Here is an 18,652-nt window from a genome sequence, read left to right on the forward strand (position 1 = left end):
AAAACACCAGGCTGGATGACAGCCACATTCTGTTTATATACAATGTTTCTCCTGCAAAAACAAAAAAATATATTCCTTCTGATCTTTGATAATCTCTGTAGTCATTTCCTCTTCTTCAAGGAAGAGGTTCAATGTGTGAACCTATGGATCTAATACAGTGAATCTGAATAAGCATATCACTCATCTATTGCACCTTGAAGCCTCAACAAATGAAATGGGGACTGTTTAAAGTCAATAAAGAAATGATTATTTCAAAGAATATTTATTCAAACTCAAAATACATTTCAAAAAACTTCTGGGAAAGTTAAATTCATTTTAAAACCCTCACCACTTGGAATACAGGAAAGGTAAATCAAAATGCAAAAGAAATGTAATAAAAGCTTCTGCACAACAAAGGAAACTATAAGCAAGGTGAAAAGGCAGCCTTCAGAATGGGAGAAAATAATAGCAAATGAAGCAACTGACAAACAACTAATCTCAAAAATATACAAGCAACTCCTACAGCTCAATTCCAGAAAAATAAATGACCCAATCAAAAAATGGGCCAAAGAACTAAATAGACGTTTCTCCAAAGAAGACATACAGATGGCTAACAAACACATGAAAAGATGCTCAACATCACTCATTATCGGAGAAATGCAAATCAAAACCACTATGAGGTACCATTTCACACCAGTCAGAATGGCTGCGATCCAAAAGTCTACAAGCAATAAATGCTGGAGAGGGTGTGGAGAAAAGGGAACCCTCTTACACTGTTGGTGGGAATGCAAACTAGTACAGCCACTATGGAGAACAGTGTGGAGATTCCTTAAAAAAACTGGAAATAGAACTGCCTTATGATCCAGCAATCCCACTGCTGGGCATACACACTGAGGAAACCAGAAGGGAAAGAGACACGTGTACCCCAATGTTCATCGCAGCACTGTTTATAATAGCCGGGACATGGAAGCAACCTAGATGTCCATCAGCAGATGAATGGATAAAGAAAGCTGTGGTACATATACACAATGGAGTATTACTCAGCCATTAAAAAGAATACGTTTGAATCAGTTCTAATGAGGTGGATGAAACTGGAGCCTATTATACAGAGTGAAGTAAGCCAGAAAGAAAAACACCAATACAGTATACTAATGCATATATATGGAATTTAGAAAGATGGTAACAATAACCCTGTATACGAGACAGCAAGAGACACTGATGTATAGGACAGTCTTTTGGACTCTGTGGGAGAGGGAGAGGGTGGGATGATTTGGGAGAATGGCATTGAAATATGTATAATATCATATATGAAACAAGTCGCCAGTCCAGGTTCGATGCACAATACTGGATGCTTGGGGCTGGTGCACTGGGACGACCCAGAGGGATGGTATGGGGAAGGAGGAGGGAGGAGGGTTCAAGATGGGGAACACATGTATACCTGTGGCGGATTCATTTCGATATTTGGCAAAACCAATACAATATTGTAAAGTTTAAAAATAAAATAAAATTTAAAAAATATATATATAATGAAGAAAATTTAAAAAAATAAATGAAACTTTAGCATAAATTCTAATAAGCAAATATTCTAAAGCTAATGAAGTAAAATTAAAAACCATTAAATTAGGTTATAAGTAGCTATTATCACAACAGGCTGATAAATCATATCTATGAGCTAAATATGAATAGTAACAATTAAGATGCTATATCATCATACTTGGATAGAAATTTTAATCTCTTGCCATCAAAAATTAAAAATCAAACAGGGAGTTAATTTACTTGGAATGAAGATATTAGCAGAATTTTGAGAGAAGTTGTTGGAAGAGATCCAATAAATAATAAAAAAGTAAAGATTTTAATAGGCTTTTTGTTCTTTGAACATCATAAATTTCCTAAAAGGATTTTCAAATAAGTATTATCAAATGGAAAGCAGCACTTATAATAAAGGCATCTTTGAGACGTGATATTCAGATTCAGTAAGAGGAAACCACCAGGGATCCACTGAATATGATTTTGGATGCTAAGAGTTATAAAATGAAATATCCAAATGCTCCTTGATCTCCTTAGCAAGCCTTTAATGGCAGAATCTCCAGTATGAATCCGTAAATATTTCATGCACTGAATTAGTTCAAATTATTCTGCAAGCCCCTTACCTCTCCTCACTCCATAACTCACCAAAACTAAACAAAACAGCTTATACCAGTTTTCCTGACTTCTGTTAAAAATGCAATTAATCATTGGAACACAATCCAACATATAAAGAAATTAGATCACAGTCTTTTCTAAGAAAATATATTTGCATAAAAACTGCTTTCATAATGTCCTTTATTTGGCAGTTTATTACCATACATTTAATAATTTAAGTCTGTGCTTAGAAATGTAAACTTGATTGGGAGCAAGTTTCTTCTCTTTTCCCCTTTTCCTTTACATCTTCTCTTCCCTTTTCCTCATTTTCTTTTTTCCTACCCTCCCACCCCTCTTCTCTTATTTTTCTTTCTCTCTTTGTCTCTTGAGGTCACAAGTTAGAACTAAATACAATTGTCTTACTGCTTACATGACTTCAAAAAATGTGTTGAATCAACAAAACTGTTACAGCATTATAAAAAATAGAACATTTGGGGTATAGCACAATTATTTTTAAACAAAATCTGTAATAGCAATTGCAGATAAGTTTGAATGCCTGTCATATCCTAATGTCCTCTAAAAGCTAGTGTGTGTGTGTGTGTGTGTGTGTATGTGTGTGTGTGTTAGTGACTTAGTCATGTCTGACTCTTTGTAACCCCATGGACTATAGCCCACCAGGCTCCTCCGTCTGTGGAATTCTCCAGGCAAGAATACTGTAGTGGGTTGCGGTTTCTTTCTTCACTTCTATAAGCTAACCTCAAGTCAAAGTGTAGTACTTAAAATCCTCATCAAATAATCAAGTTTCACAGAATCAAAAGTTCCTTAAAGGTTGTTTTATTCAGGACATAATGAGAAATTTATTCATTCAGGACATAATGAGAAATTTATTCATTCAGGACATAATGAGAAATTTATTCATTCACATCGCTTTTATATAGTCTTAATTTTCATAATAAAATTTTTTGGCAGCTGAACTTTAAGAAATGGGAAGAGGGCACTCTTTCATACTTGAGAAAAGACAAAGATGAGAAGATTACAGTAAAGTTTGTTACAAATTTATCTCAACTTACTGGGCTTTACTGTATCCACCTATTACAAAAAAAAAAAAATGGAAGGGAAGAGGGTCATCAGACTCATAAATATGCATAGATTTCCATTAAACTGGTTTTAGTTTCTGAGTTATCCTTATCAGCAGTTTGCTTTTTTCAAAGCTTCATATTTATTCCTAGAGAATCATAGTTTAAAAACTGGAAGCGAATCTTAGAGATGTCCAGGTGTAACTATTTATTTTTCCCATAATTAAACCAAGACCTGGAAAGGTGTTGAGACTTGAGCCCCTTTGTTTTTAAGATAAAAATCAAAACCTCTAACTTGAAACACAAGGACCTCGATGATCCTGCCTGTTCCCTTTCAGTCTGGCTAAAAGTTAGGATTTCTCCAGTCAATAGGAAAAGGTTTCTCCAATTTCTCTCTCTCTTTTCCCTGTCACACTGAATGATAAATTCCAAGATGATATTTCTGAATTCCCAGTGTTTTCATACTGCTTTGCCTAGTAGATGCTCAAGAAATATGTTTGTAGTTGATAAATGAAACAATGGTATGCCATTTGAATAACTTAGCATCATTTGAACAGACATAAGTCTTTAATTCTCCCCTCATTCCTGTCCCTCTAGCCAAACTCTTCTCTATGTCCTGCCAGTACATTTGCTCAGTCATGTCTAACTCTTTGTGACCCCCTGCACTGTAGCACGCCAAGCTTCTCTGTCCATGGGAATTCTCCAGGCAAGAATACTGGACTGGGTTTCTATGTCTTTCTCCAGGGGATCTTCCCAACTCAGGGATCGAACCCAGGTCTTCTGCATTGCAGGTGGATTCTTTACTGTATGAGACATCAGGGAAGCCCTAGAAGCCTACAAACGTCTCATCACTTCCTCTGCTGCTCCCCTGCTTTAAATTGTTGTCACCTCTTGTCTTCTTTCCTCAATGGCTCCCCCGCAGGTTTTCCAAAGACCACCATTACCCTCTTACAACCTGTTCCCAAGAAAGCCACCAGAATGGTCATTTTAAATTTGCTATATCATGCCACTTTTCAGGCAAAATAGGAATGGATCCCAAGCCTGGACCACTTTGTCTCACTAATATACAATTTGCTCAATCTGCTCCAGCCATGCTGGCTTTCTCAACACACTCGTGTCTTTGAGCTTTTGATAAAATACTCCCACTGCCTGGAACCCTCTTCACTAAATAATTGTTGTTTGGCACACCTCCTTCACCTCTTCATCCATATCATATTTCCCAATGATGAGCCTTCTTGAATGCCTTTTGAATACTGTGCATGGCCAAGTTTTCTAGATTATTCTTATACCCCCTTTTCTGTCCTGTTTTTCCAATTATCCATAGGACTTATCAATTTTAAATGTATCATGCAGTTTGCTCTGTACATACTCCATCTGTCCTTAATGGAATGTAAACTCTATCAGAGGAAGGATTCTGTGCTTTATTTATCCATATATCCGAAAGATTTTTTTTAAATGCCTGGATTATAGTAGATGTTCAATAACTGTTTCTTTAATGAATCTAAATGTGGTACAGGGACATAATTCAGCCATGCCTGAAAGGATTATAAGTCAAATTTTTCCATAATGTTCAGTGACAATATTAACTTCTTTTCATGTACAATTATATGCCTTTTTTCCTGTCTTTCTTTTTAGTTATTCCAAGTTACTGTATCTCACATGCTAGTAAAGTAATGCTTAAAATTCTCCAAGCCAGGCTTCAGCAATATATGAACCATGAACTTCCAGATGTTCAAGCTGGTTTTAGAAAAGGCAGAGGAACCAGAGATCAAATTGCCAACATTCACTGGATCATTGAAAAAGGAAGAGGATTCCAGAAAAATATCTATTTCTGCTTTATTGACTATGCCAAAGCCTTTGATTGTGTGGATCACAATAAACTGTGGAAAATTCTGAAAGAGATGGGAATACCACACCACCTGACCTGCCTCTTGAGAAACCTGTATGCAGGTCAGGAAGCAACCGTTAGAACTGGACATAGAACAACAGACTGGTTCCAAATAGGAGAAGGAGTATGTCAAGGCTGTATATTATCACCCTGCTTATTTAACTTATATGCAGAGTACATCATGAGAAACGCTGGGCTGGAAGAAGCACAAGCTGCAATCAAGATTGCCGGGAGAAATATCAACAACCTCAGAAATGCAGATGACACCACCCTTATGGCAGAAAGTGAAGAGGAACTAAAGAGCCTCTTGATGAAAGTGAAAGAGGAGAGTGAAAAAGTTGGCTTAAAACCCAACATTCAGAAAACGAAGATCATGGCATCTGGTCCTATCACTTCATGGCAAATAGATGGGGAAACAGTGGAAACAGTATTAGACTATTTTGGGGGGCTCCAAAATCACTGCAGATGGTGATTGCAGCAATGAAATTAAAAGACGCTTACTCTTTGGAAGGAAAGTTATGACCAACCTAGACAGCATATTAAAAAGCAAAGACTTTACTTTTCCAACAAAGGTCCATCTAGTCAAGGCTATGGTTTTTCCAGTGGTCATGTATGGATGTGAGAGTTGGACTATAAAGAAAGCTGAGCACCGAAGAATTGATGCTTTTAAACTGTGGTGTTGGAGAAGACTCTTGAGAGTCCTTGGACTGCAAGGAGATCCAACCAGTCCATCCTAAAGGAGATCAGTCCTGGTTGTTCATTGGAAGGACTGATGTTGAAGCTGAAACTCCAGTACTTTGGCCACCTGATGCGAAGAGCTGACTCATTTGAAAAGACCCTGATGCTGGGAGGGGTTGGGGGCAGGAGGAGAAGGGGACGACAGAGGATGAGATGGTTGGATGGCATCACCAAGTCGATGGACATGGGTTTGAATGAACTCCGGGAGTTGGTGACAGACAGGGAGGCCTGGTGTGCTGCGGTTCATGGGGTCACAAAGAGTCGGACATGACTGAGCGATTGAACTAAACTGAACTGAACTGACTGAAGCTCCATCCCTCTATAATCGGCCAAGGTGTTTCTTCCGCCTCCACTGACAGTCTTTTCTAAGCAAGCAATCCACTTGTATGCCAAATGCAAACAAGGGTGGTCTGAGCAACTTGCCTTCAGGGAAGTAAGATCAGTGGGTATGACATGAGCATGGTTGCACAGTACATAAGTATCCCAGTAAATTTTTAGGTCATCTCTCCCAGTGAAGCATTAATATTGTTAAGCTACCATGCAGAAGGAGAAGAAAGGCTTGGGAAAGAGGAACAAAATTGCTAAAGTTCAAGTTGATATTAGAATAGGAAAGGTGGAGCTACTGTATAGGAATGAGGATCAGGGCAAGCAGTAGATACAAACTATAACAAACAACAAAAACAAAAACAGAAGCTCAACTAAAAATAAAAGAAGGAGCAGTGAGAATCTAAATCTAAGCAGTTAGTAAAGAGCATATTTGAAGGAAAAGTAAACTTATGGCTAAGTGATAGAACAGATTCAAAGGTGCTAATGACGATGAAAATCTTGACAAAATGGGATGTTTCAGCTTGTGAATCATGCATTCATTCCTTATCAGCAATGAGTTTCCAAGCATGACTATTTCAAGGCTCAATATGGCCATAACATTAGATAGGTAAAATATTACCAACTCACTCTTAGTAAAGAAGGTCTTTATCAATTCTTAATTTGTTAAAAAAAAAGAAAGAAAAAAAGTATTCACAATTGCTCTGCTCTGTTCTAAGTCAACTGATTTAATGCTGTTTTGGGAAGGAGTTTGAGGAGTTATGGGGATTCAATTCCTTTTCATCCACTCATTTGCCCAATCATATGGAAATATCATTATGAGAGAGTGCTTTACTTGGTTCTGATACATATTCAATTACATCTTCAAATCTTACTCAAAAGAAGGCTTGTTAAAATATGCCCAGTGAGCTAACAGTATGATAAACATAGTTACAAAAATTCCTGATATTATAAATTTTGGTTATTGAAAATTGTTTCCTGAAGATTCAGAATAGTATGTTGTCCTTACATGAGCTAAATCAATATTTTATTGGTGTGAAAGCTTCATTAATAAAAATTTTCTGCTTATCATTTCTTGAAATCTACTATTATTTTAAAATATTGGTTTATAATCCTCTATGGTGATATTGATGCTAAAATCATAAAACACATCAAGATTTCTGAACTTAGGACTTTAGAAAGAACTATTTGCAATGTTGATTAAAGTTGATTAAAATACTCATGAAGGATTTTTAAAGTTGTCTATAGCTGGTTTCATGGATATATTTAGTCTTTGTAGAAGCATATGGAAATGCATATTTAATTTGACAGTATTTTGCAAATCATACTCACTTCAGAGTAACTTGCAAAGTAGAAATACTTTCATATGCTAGAAGATGGTTTGTCTATTATGCTGAAAGTAAAGAAAGAGCCATATATTCAACAACAAAATAAAGATATATATATATATATATGTTCTCGGGCATTGTGGATTATGATAATAAAGGAAGATCAGAAGGACAATGTCCTGTACTTTAACATTTAGAATTATGTTATGGTCAATTTTTCAAACCATCACAATGGACATACTAAAATGAATTCTCACAAAGATCACAGGCACCCTTAAAAAAAAAAAAGATTCAAATGGTCATTTTCTGTCTAGATTTCCATACTAATGCCAAATCTTCTGAGACTTTGACCAAATCTGATTGGAACAGAGATTTAGAAGAGAGTAAAGGCAATCTATCTTTACATGAACTTATCATGATGAAGACAAACCTCAACACTAGATAAAAGGATAATTTCCACTCAATCAAATTCTCTCCTCTGGGGTGGAGTTAAAAAGAAGTGACCAAAGAGAAACTGATTCATAGGAATTCAGACCTTTGTTTTGAGTTATGCGTTACAAGCATTTTTGTGGCCTGTGATGTTAGCCCAGCTCAGTCTTGGAAGCAGCAGGACCCAGTGGCTCATGTGCAATGATTAGTTTCCCACGCTGCCCCACACAACATGTATCACTGCACCTCTTATAGAGTCAGATGGATACATGTGTTTTCTCAACAAGAACAAATAAAGTTTAGTAATGCTGCTGCTAAGTCGCTTCAGTCGTGTTTGACTCTGTGCAACCCTATAGACGGCAGCCCACCAGGCGCCCCCATCCCTGGGATTCTCCAGGCAAGAACACTGGTGTGGGTTGCCATTTCCTTCTCCAATGCATGAAAGTGAAAAGTGAAAGTCCAGTCGCTCAGTCGTGTCCGACTCTTAGCGACCTCATGGACTGCAGCCTGCCAGGGTCCTCCGTCCACGGGATTTTCCAGGCAATAGTACTGTAGTGGGTTGCCATTGCTCTTCATATTTTATATTAAAAAAGAAACTTTTCATATTCTGAAGGTCATTTTAGGGACAAAACTTGAAGTAATTAAAACAAGAGATGAAGCTCTTTGACAAGTTTATATTTTGTGTCTAAAGGATTCACTGACCTGATAAATCTTCAGGGACACTAGACTGCAATTTTCGAAGAGAAAATAAATTTTGAGGCTTCAAAGGACTTCAATTTTCTCATATTAGTGATTATGTCATCATTATCTGAGAATAGTGATTTGCAAACAACATTGACTTTAATGCAGTTTTATACTGATAATTACTCTTCCTGTTTTAAGAGTCAGGATTCCCTTATCTCTTGAGTTGAGAAAATCAGATTATTTACTGAAATTATTCTTAACTGTGATCATTCCTCAGTGCATAAACATTATTTTTATGATCACAGCTTAAATTCACTACACTCAAAAATTATCTGGATGATTTGTAGAATAAAAAATTCAAGCTTTGAAGGTGAGGAGTCTTTTTAGAATTATTGATCTAAAATGGTTTCTGAATGAAGATAGGAATGATTTATGTGTCATGAATCCATAGGTGAGTTTTCTCCAATCGTATTGTCTTCCTTTGGATCCTTTACACTGATGATTTGGAGACTAGGATTTCTCATAGGTATAAGCCACTCACGAGCATGGCTCTGGAACTGAGACTATGAAGCAAACCTGCTTTTACTACTGTTTATAATTTCTAAAATACTGTAGAAAAGAGATAAAGAGCAAGATTATGATCCTAGGCAGACTTTTAAATGTTAAGTCAATAACTCAGATTCCATAAGAATTCTATCAAGTGTATAAAAAGATCACTTGACATATCCTTTAAAGAAAGGCCATTTAAGTAATTCATTATACTTCCTTAGATTTATGAAACTAATCGAGTGAAATCTCTCTCATAGGCAACAATTTCAGCTTTCAAAGTAACAGATTAAATTTATGCACTTAGTTAACATAGCATTCCATTTTGCAGAGGAACAGTATCTGTAAATTTCACCACAAACTTCTTCAAGCTTGTCCAAAGGAGCTCTGAGTTACCTATCCCTTCACTGTTCCTATGGTGACACAGAATTCACCCAGCAGTTATTTAGGAATTGCCTTGTGGCACATATTCTAACCCTATATTACCTATCATTTAAACTGTTTATTCAACTATTGAAACAACAGCTTTCCAAATGGGTTGTATGATTTAAAAAAAATGCAGCATCCTGTATTTATTTCTATCTATGAAAGTTTCCTGTACAAAAATAAAGGTTGGTTATATTTGCTCATGCCTCCTCAAATGACTGAGAAACATTCTCTTTACTTGATAAACCAGTGAGCACCTTAGAAAGGATATTTGTGTTGGAGTAGTATAAAATGGAAGCTCCATCATGCTTAATTCATAAGATTGGAAAGATATATGGATATATTAGAAGTCCTCATTATTTGCTAGGCTTCCTTTGTGACTCACCTGGTAAAGAATCTGCCTGCAATATGGGAGACCTCTCTGATTTGGGAAGATCTCCTGGAGAAGGGAAAGGCTACCTACTCCAGTATTCTGGCCTGGAGAGATAGTCCATGGGGTCATGAAGTGTCGGACAGGACTAAGCGACTTTCATTTTAAAGAATCCACCTGCCAGTGCAGGAACTGCAGGAGCCTTGGGTTTGATCCCTGGGTGGGGGAAGATCCCACAGAGGAGAAAATGGCAACCCACTCTAGTATGCTTGCTGGGATAATTCCACGGATTAAGGATCCTGATGGGCTAGAGTCCATGGGGTCTCAGAGTTAGGTATGACTGAGCAACTGAGCACACATGGAATACTGGGAAAAGGTCTTTTAAAATAGAACTATTTTAAACCAGTAACCATACTTTTGTAGTAAATAATGAAGGAAAAAAATAAAAGATTTGATTGGGATGCTTTTGAAAAATAAAACTTTAAATTGTATAACAAATATAATTTTTAATTTGAGAAAACTTACATTAAAATCATAATATGCAAATTATTAAAAAGAATGAATAGTAAATCAAATGTTGATTTTTTTTGGTGTGCTTGACAAATGTCATGGTAGCAAGCTAGAATCTTTTTTGTGTTATATTTAACTTTTTAGCATGAACATAAAGATGATCATTTCCACAAAAGTTTTGAAGCATTCATCAGTTCCTCTTAATCCCTCATATTCAAGTCATTTGATTTTGAATTACTATGCCTAATTTCCTCTACTTCATTTGTTAATGCTTTTGACTCTAACATATTCTCATTGTTCATGATTTTGTGATTCAGCAGTTCTTCAGTATAACTTGCATCATGAAATGCTGAATCTCTTGAAAAATTTTACTTTACAATTCATTTGCATAAAATTTTTACTATGTTATAACATTCTATAATCAGCAAGAGACCAAAATATTTTTTATAATAATGCATAGAGATAAATGTTAATACTAATTGAGAAAGGGTGTTTGGTAAAGGTTAATTTTATAAGTGAGTAGTTCACAGTTTTTACTTTCCTACATTGTCATGTATCTTTCGGGATTAGAATAATACTTTGGTAATCAGAAGCTCTTGCAATTTGCAATCAGATAAAAGTAAGGGATAGAAAGTAAGCAAGTCATAAAGCTAGAAATACAGTTGATATCTTCTGCAAATGTCTGTTTTTGACATCATTACAGAGGATGAGATACACCTGAGTTAAAAGGACCAAGGGTTGAGGCATTGAGGGAATCAATGAAAAAGTGAAAGAGTAAACTTATCAGATACAGAAAAGCAATTGCATACATTGGAACAGAAGCAAGGGGAACTGATACACTGGAAGATTAGGGCTGTGGGAGGTAACGTAGGGTTGTGGGAGGCAACATTAAGGACAAAGGGGTGGCCAAGTACATGTAATATGGCTGTCTGACAGGGCAGGAAGTTGTGGCTAAGATGCCATCCATGTTAATTCATACTGAACATCTAACTCCAGTTAAAAACAAGCTAAATGCATAGAATAAATGCCCTGGGAGGTCTGAGTCATAGTTTAACTAAGGATTCTGTGAAAACTTTCACTGAGAAATACATTGATACTGGCCTATCCCATTTGCAAGTATCTGGGGTCTGGTGAATTCACCCACCTTGCTACCACCACTGACACTCCCTCATTCTCCCAGTCTTTAATACCAAAACCTTATATAGGTACTAGAAAAAGCTGTGATAATTAGTAAGTCAGAAAGAATCACAGAAACCAAAACAGGGTTTAAGTTATAGATGAGTTTGGGTTTGTGGTATTCTCCAGCATTGCCTGGGGAAGGAAGTACAATCAGATATATCATCATCACACTCCAGAACAAGTAGATGATCTCTCTCTATAACATTAATTGTTCTGTTGGGTCAAGCGTGAAACATGCTTATAATTTTTAAGCCATTTTTATAAATTTTCCTGTTGCTTATTTTTATCCTTTCTTAGACTTTCTTATGTTGTTTTGCTGCTGCTGCTGTCGCTAAGTCGCTTCAGTCGTGTCCCACTCTGTGCGACCCCATAGACGGAAGCCCACCAGGCTCCCCCGTCCTTGGGATTCTCTAGGCAAGAACACTGGAGTGGGTTGCCATTTCCTTCTCCAATGCATGAAAGTGAAAAGTGAAAGTGAAGTCGCTCAATCATGTCCGACTCTTAGTGACCCCATGGACTGCAGCCTACCGGCTCCTCCATCCATGGGATTTTCCAGGCAAGAGTACTGGAGTGGGGTGCCATTGCCTTCTCCGTATGTTGTTTTATGTGTCTATTTTTTAAGTTCCCAAATAATAATAATAGTAGTAATAATCTATACTTCTGAGTTTAAAATTTTCCTTTCCCAGGCACTGATGCAGCCAGCCTCTTCTGCTGGTTCTTTCTAACCTGCAAATTACTTATTACAATAAAGGAGATGACTCAAGCTCTTAATAAAGCCTTAAAAATGTCATCTCTACTTAAAGCCTTCAATCAAATACCTCTAACTGTTTATGGAAATGTATTGGCATGATTTGAAATTCTAACATTTTCAAAAAATTATCAGTAGGCTCCATTCTTGACCACTTAAAAAACTTAAAAAAATACTAGGGGAAGCAAGAATTTCAGGAGAGCTAATATATAAGAGCATTTGAAAGATTCTTTATGCCAGCATGGAAAGTGAAGAACAGCAATTTTCTAGTGTGTATGATTTCACTGGATAGAGTAAAAAAAAAGTAAGCCACAGAAAGAATCTTAATAACTTACTCCTGTTTCTTGCTAGAGTCTCTCTAAAAAAACCAAGAAGCGATGGGTGGTGTCTTGAATTGCAGTCTGTGGACTTTTACAAAAGAATCGTTTTACAGGCTTAACATATGTTTGAATCTTCTAAAACAAAAAAATTAAGTATTGATCTAAAGTCTTTCAGAAAGGTCAACACTTATACATTTAAAAGAAATATGCAAAATTTTTAAGGACCTGAAATGCAGGAGACTTGGTTTCTATCCTTGGGTCAGGAAGATTCCCCTGGAGAAGGGAATGGCTCCCACTCCAGTAATATTTTCTTGCCTGGAAAACCCCATGGACAGAGGAGCATGGGGTCGCAAAGAGTTGGATGTGACTGAGCAATTAATGCTTTCACTTGAAGGATTTCTTTAAAAGGTGATATGTTTCTAATGTTTGAATTCTTACAGCTAAAAGTAATTCCTTCATAGTGCAGAGCGATAATTATTAACTGTATACACTAAAATTGTCAGACATGAAGTACAAAAAACACAAGATGACATTTACTCAGAACCAGTCCTTATTTAGTATAATTCTTAGCTACATATAAGGTTTAGAATATGATACTAGAATGGGAAAAACATGATGATAAACTAGGAAGAGGTCAAATTATAGCTGAGATTAATGATTTGAATTATAAAGCTTAATACATTAGATTGACACTGGTCTACTCATTATTTTTATTGACAAAGTGTTCTTGGAAAAAGTCTTAGGTCACCAATTTTGAACAATGGCCAAAATGCCTATTTAAATAAACAAACAAAAAATGGTGAAATTTCTTGGTACAGATGTAATCTGCCAGTTGCTAATGGGAACATCATATAAAAGATATTTTGAAATTATTCACCTAATATTAAACTTTCAGAATTCAGGGTTACAAGTTCCAGGATCCACTCACATAGTACCCTTCTTCTCAACCTTGATAAACATTTATGCATTTTGTTTAACATTGTACCTAAAATGCACCTAATGTTAACTTCCACCTCCATCCTGTCCTACCTCTTTATCAAAGGCTTTGGCTACACAATTATTGCACTATAAATATATGGTCAAATGATAGAAAAAAAATTATACTTTAAGTATAGATAAAGAATGAATGGACCAGGAAAAGTTATGTGTACTATTTATTTGAAATAACATGTTTAGCCACTAGATGTCACCCTTTTTTTAAGCACAAAGTTTACTTCATAAAGTTAACAGTAGTTACATTGCACTTAGGGTAGAAGTTGGTATTATTGGAACTAGTCCCTCTAATGTCACATAAAAAGAAACTTTAACAACTGATAAACAAAGAAACAACAACCAGTGTTTCCTGTAAGAAGGACTACCTGAGTCAGACTGGTTTGAGTCTTGTTGATCTCCAAACTAGATACTTAAAATGCAACAGAAGTTAATAGCATGTGATTTTCAAACTGTACAAATAGAAGACTGTACAAACATGGCTCTTGTATAAATATAACATGAACACATATAAAGATCTCAATCAACTCATAATTAGCAGATAAGCCAGTAAGATGGTGAGGCCAGTATCAGACAGGATTCCAGGAATAGAGGCTTACAGGCTCAGTCTGAGTTTGGCCATAGGTACAAAATTCTTTAATATCCCAAAGGTCACAAACCATAACCTTTAAGGGTATGTTTCCTGCTTGAGGAGAAATGATCTCTACTAGGCAAAATTCTACAAGTTAACATGCAACTTCATAGCAAGGCAAAAAGATACTTACCCTAGATGTATGGATCACCTATCATGCTTCAGTGGCTGTGCTGTTTTACATGCATTATCCTATTTTAACCTCATGATAACTTTCTATGAGGTATATGCTTATGTTCTCTTTATCAAGAGACTAGAACACTGAGAAATCAAGAACATTCTTCAGGACCAGCAGGTGAGTGATCAGGTTAGAATGTAAATCTGCTCTGTCTGTATGGTCTTTCTCCTGGGAGCACAGACTTAACACTTACCTACTGGAGAAGGAAATGGCAATCAACTCCAGTATTCTTGCCTGGAAAATTCCATGTACAGACGAACCTGGTAGGCTACAGTCCATAGAGTCACAAAGAGTTGGACACGACTGAGTGACTTCACTCACTGGGTCTAGAGGATGTTGAGATTCTAGAAGATGAGGCACATGCAGGCACACTACAACCCTTCTGCTCTCTCTTGTTCCTCATCCATGAAGGGCAAATAATGGTGAAAGAACTCTGAAGTGTAATAGAGATGCTGTGAAATCAGAGTTTAACTGCTAGTGCTTGCATTCTCTAGAATTTGTGTACATTACTTACCATATCCCTGCTTCCCTTTGCCGATTTCTCTAGTGCAGTTTAAATAGGTGGAGAGTTGGAAATGCTCAGGGTGGTGAGTTTTCACACAAAGGCAGGCAATATCTTACATACCATCTATGTGGAAAACACTTAGGCTAGGTAAAATGTTATCAATGGGGTTGTTTATAAATGAAAAAAAACCCAGACCTTTTAAAACTTGCATGGTAGTCCTATAATATACATTTTATATTCCAGTCCTTTCTGAAGGAGATCAGCCCTGGGATTTCTTTGGAAGGAATGATGCTAAAGCTGAAACTCCAGTACTTTGGCCACCTCATGCGAAGAGTTGACTCATTGGAAAAGACTCTGATGTTGGGAGGGATTGGGGGCAGGAGGAGAAGGGGACGCCAGAGGATGAGATGGCTGGATGGCATCACCGACTCGATGGACGTGAGTCTGAGTGAACCCCGGGAGTTGGTGATGGACAGGGAGGCCTGGCGTGCTGTGATTCATGGGGTCGCAAATAGTCGGACATGACTGAGCGACTGATCTGATCTGATTCTTTTCAGATAATTTGGGACAACAGGAGAAATCTAATGTTGTCATTGTTTAGTTGTTCGTGTCCAACTGTACTACCATGGACTGTATCCCTCCAAGCTCCTCTGTCCGTGGGATTTCCCAGGCAAGAATACTGGAAGGAGTTGCCATTTCCTTCTCCAGGGGATCTTCCTGACCCAGGGATTGAAACTGCATCTCCTCCTTGGCAGGCGGACTCTTTACTGCTGAGCCAACAGGGAAGCCCATAGCTAAGATATTCTTTGCAGAATTTGGAACCAGGGGAGAAATCTAATGTCCTGACAATATATTCAAGGTAGATGAGTACCTAACAAATATCTGTCTAAAAAATGCTCTATTGAATTTTAAAACTTTAAAATCTTGAAGAAATTTAGGTATAATTAAATGAGCTGTAGAAAATGATCTTAAATTTGTATGATTTATATGCAGAGAATCTCAAAAATGTGAGGGGCTCCAAGCTTTATAACTAATTCACTTTCAGTTCTCATAAAGATTATACCATTCAGCCAGTGACTGAAAAGATTCGGAAAATTAATCAAACATTATTATATTACCTATTAGGAGTCTAGACAGTCTCCTCATCACACACATTCTGATACAATTTTGAAAGGATTTTTTTTTTACAGAATATTTTTTTTTCTCCATACCAGATAAAAATAATAGAAACACTTAAGAGTTCCCCAGTCAAATAAAAATGTTAAATTTGTTGGTGTATCACATTTGCATTTATACTTGCTCTAAAAAATGAAGAGTGCTATATAAAAATTGAAGAGTATTTCTTTTATGTAGTCAGTCTGTTGTTCAGCGTTCAGCTTCTTCAGTTTTCATGGATTATAAAATCTTTTAGGACAGAAGATATTCCTTACAAGACCATATTATAAGTTTCCAGCTTTAAAGGTAGATGTAATTTTAATAATCATGTACTACTTTTAAGCTCTATTAGGCACAGCTCTGTGTTGCCTTTGATTTATTCATCAATGTGAGAAACCTGGACTTTTCTAAAGTCTAATTTTTGAAAAAAAGTTAAGTAGTCTCTTTGCATTAAACCATCTGCTCTACATGATTACAGGGACTTGTTTTTAGCATTGAAGCTTCCCTTTTGTGATTAAATTTCTTGTTCAACCAAGTGAACTCTTTGGAAATCGTTTATTTCTGATAAAGCATATCATTGTTCACAGAGTAGTAAAATAATTATAATCAACCCAGATTCTTATTGGATAGCATCTTAAAGAACACATGTAAATTTAGCACACTAATTACTTCAAATTCATTTAATTCATTTATCCATCACCAAAGAATATCTGAAAATAGTACTCACGCAGGTTTAATTGTATAGGCATGTTTTTCATGGACAAAGGCACCAGCAAGACCTCCTGCTCCTGTATTTAAATACTGGATAGAGAGTAAATTAAACTGTGTAGGTTTGCCTAAATATACATGATAAAAATAATAATTTGACTTTTTTGTTATGAAATCAACTTTGATAAGATCAAAATGTGTGATTATTTTAACTTTTATTATAAAACAGAATTTGGGGTTACTTTGTTCAAAGAAAAACAATGAAATGTAGCATTATTAATTAGGAATAAATAGCTATTACTATTTTGGCCAGTTTTTGCCCCAACTGGTAGATAACAGTTCAGTTCTACTGACAATTATCTGATTTCAAAGTTCATTTATTTCAGTTATTTTGCCACGAAATATTTAAATAATAATAAAATATTATATTTTTAAAACGCTTAAGATCACTTCTATTTCTATGCTCCCTGTCAATAAACTTGTTTTCAAATGTCAATACAAAGTTGATTCCATAAGAATTATCTTTAACTTATGTAGAAATTTCTCAACATATTAACAAAAAACTAGATTAAATTTGAATTAAGTTCTAAGTATAGAAGTATTGTCCAGAACGTCCTGATTTTTTCATAGAAGTCAGAGAACTGAAGGAATAAATACTCTATATAAAGAATGGAAATACCAAAACATAATAACCTATACTATTCATTAAGTGAGTCTACAATTAACTAAAGTCACAAAATACAGTAATGAAGGAAATGGAGGAAAGTAATTCAAATACCTAAAATTGGTCATTTTTACAATTTTTACAATACATTTTTAAATTGGTCATTTTTACAATTTTTAAATTGGTCATTTTTACAATTTTTACAATACATTTTTACTGATCCATTTTTACATTTAGATTAATGTTAGTGTGGACTAAAAGGATATAAATATATTAACTAGTCTGTTGATACCTTGTAGGAGCACCAGCAGGCAAAATCAACTCCCCAGTCATGTAAGTGAAGTTCAACATTTCCAACTGCATGTGCTAGATCAAAGCCAACAAAACAACCCTGGGGAAGAACATGATAACATTTTGAAATTGCTTAATGATTCAAAATAACAAATACAAGTATATTTAAGAAAATTATTGAAAAAATGCTGTACCATAAATTCAGTTTATCCTTTGGTGCAATGACTCACAAAGTGTGAATCATAAAATCTTGGGCATTCTCAAGGCCCTTTCAGGTCAAAACAGTTTTCATACCAGGAAGAAGACATTCTTTGCCTTCTTCACTGTGTTGACTTTTGCACTGATAACGCAGAAGCAATGATGTGTTAAACTGCTGACATCTTTGCACAAATCAAGGTAGTCAAAACTTGTATTGGCATTGTGTGCATTCAGTTACAGCATGAAAGGGTTAATTTGAGTTATATATCTCCTTGGTACAAGTATAAAAATAATACATTTGTATAAAATGTCAATATCTTAATTTTATTCTTTTAAGGTTTAATATGGGAATTATTCATAAAACATTTAACAACATCCTGAAGTAGGATGTCTGTCTCATAATGCACTTATGCAATTATTTGAGTTGGAAGCTAAGTTACCCACTTTAAATTCATAGAAAGCCATTTTTGCATGAAAGAGCAACTTACAGACAAATGATAGTAAATCATACTTAGGTATTTGAGACATATTTTGAAAAATGAAGTGAGTCTATCAATTTGAGGAAAATAACTTGAAGAATTTGTTGCCAAAGGAAAAAAGTAGTTACCAAGAGAAACTGGAATTTTGGAAAAATTGTGTCCATTTCCATAAATATGATCATTTCCC

General features: G+C 35.8%; 1 protein-coding gene across 2 annotated transcripts in view; it reads right to left on the reverse strand.

Moving 5' to 3' along the window:
- Window positions 1-18,652, reverse strand: part of KYNU (kynureninase) — a 121,410-nt gene that overhangs the window by 23,500 nt on the left and 79,258 nt on the right. For both annotated transcript variants that reach the window (XM_061438798.1, XM_061438805.1), the window contains 2 exons: window positions 17,790-17,888; window positions 16,853-16,926 (listed from right to left, as the gene is read on the reverse strand). In XM_061438798.1, coding sequence (XP_061294782.1) covers window positions 16,853-16,926; window positions 17,790-17,888 — 173 coding nt within the window. The remainder of the gene's footprint in view (window positions 1-16,852; window positions 16,927-17,789; window positions 17,889-18,652) is intronic.

The sequence above is a fragment of the Bos javanicus genome, chromosome 2 (assembly GCF_032452875.1).
Source record: "Bos javanicus breed banteng chromosome 2, ARS-OSU_banteng_1.0, whole genome shotgun sequence".
Classification (NCBI taxonomy): Eukaryota; Metazoa; Chordata; class Mammalia; order Artiodactyla; family Bovidae; genus Bos; species Bos javanicus.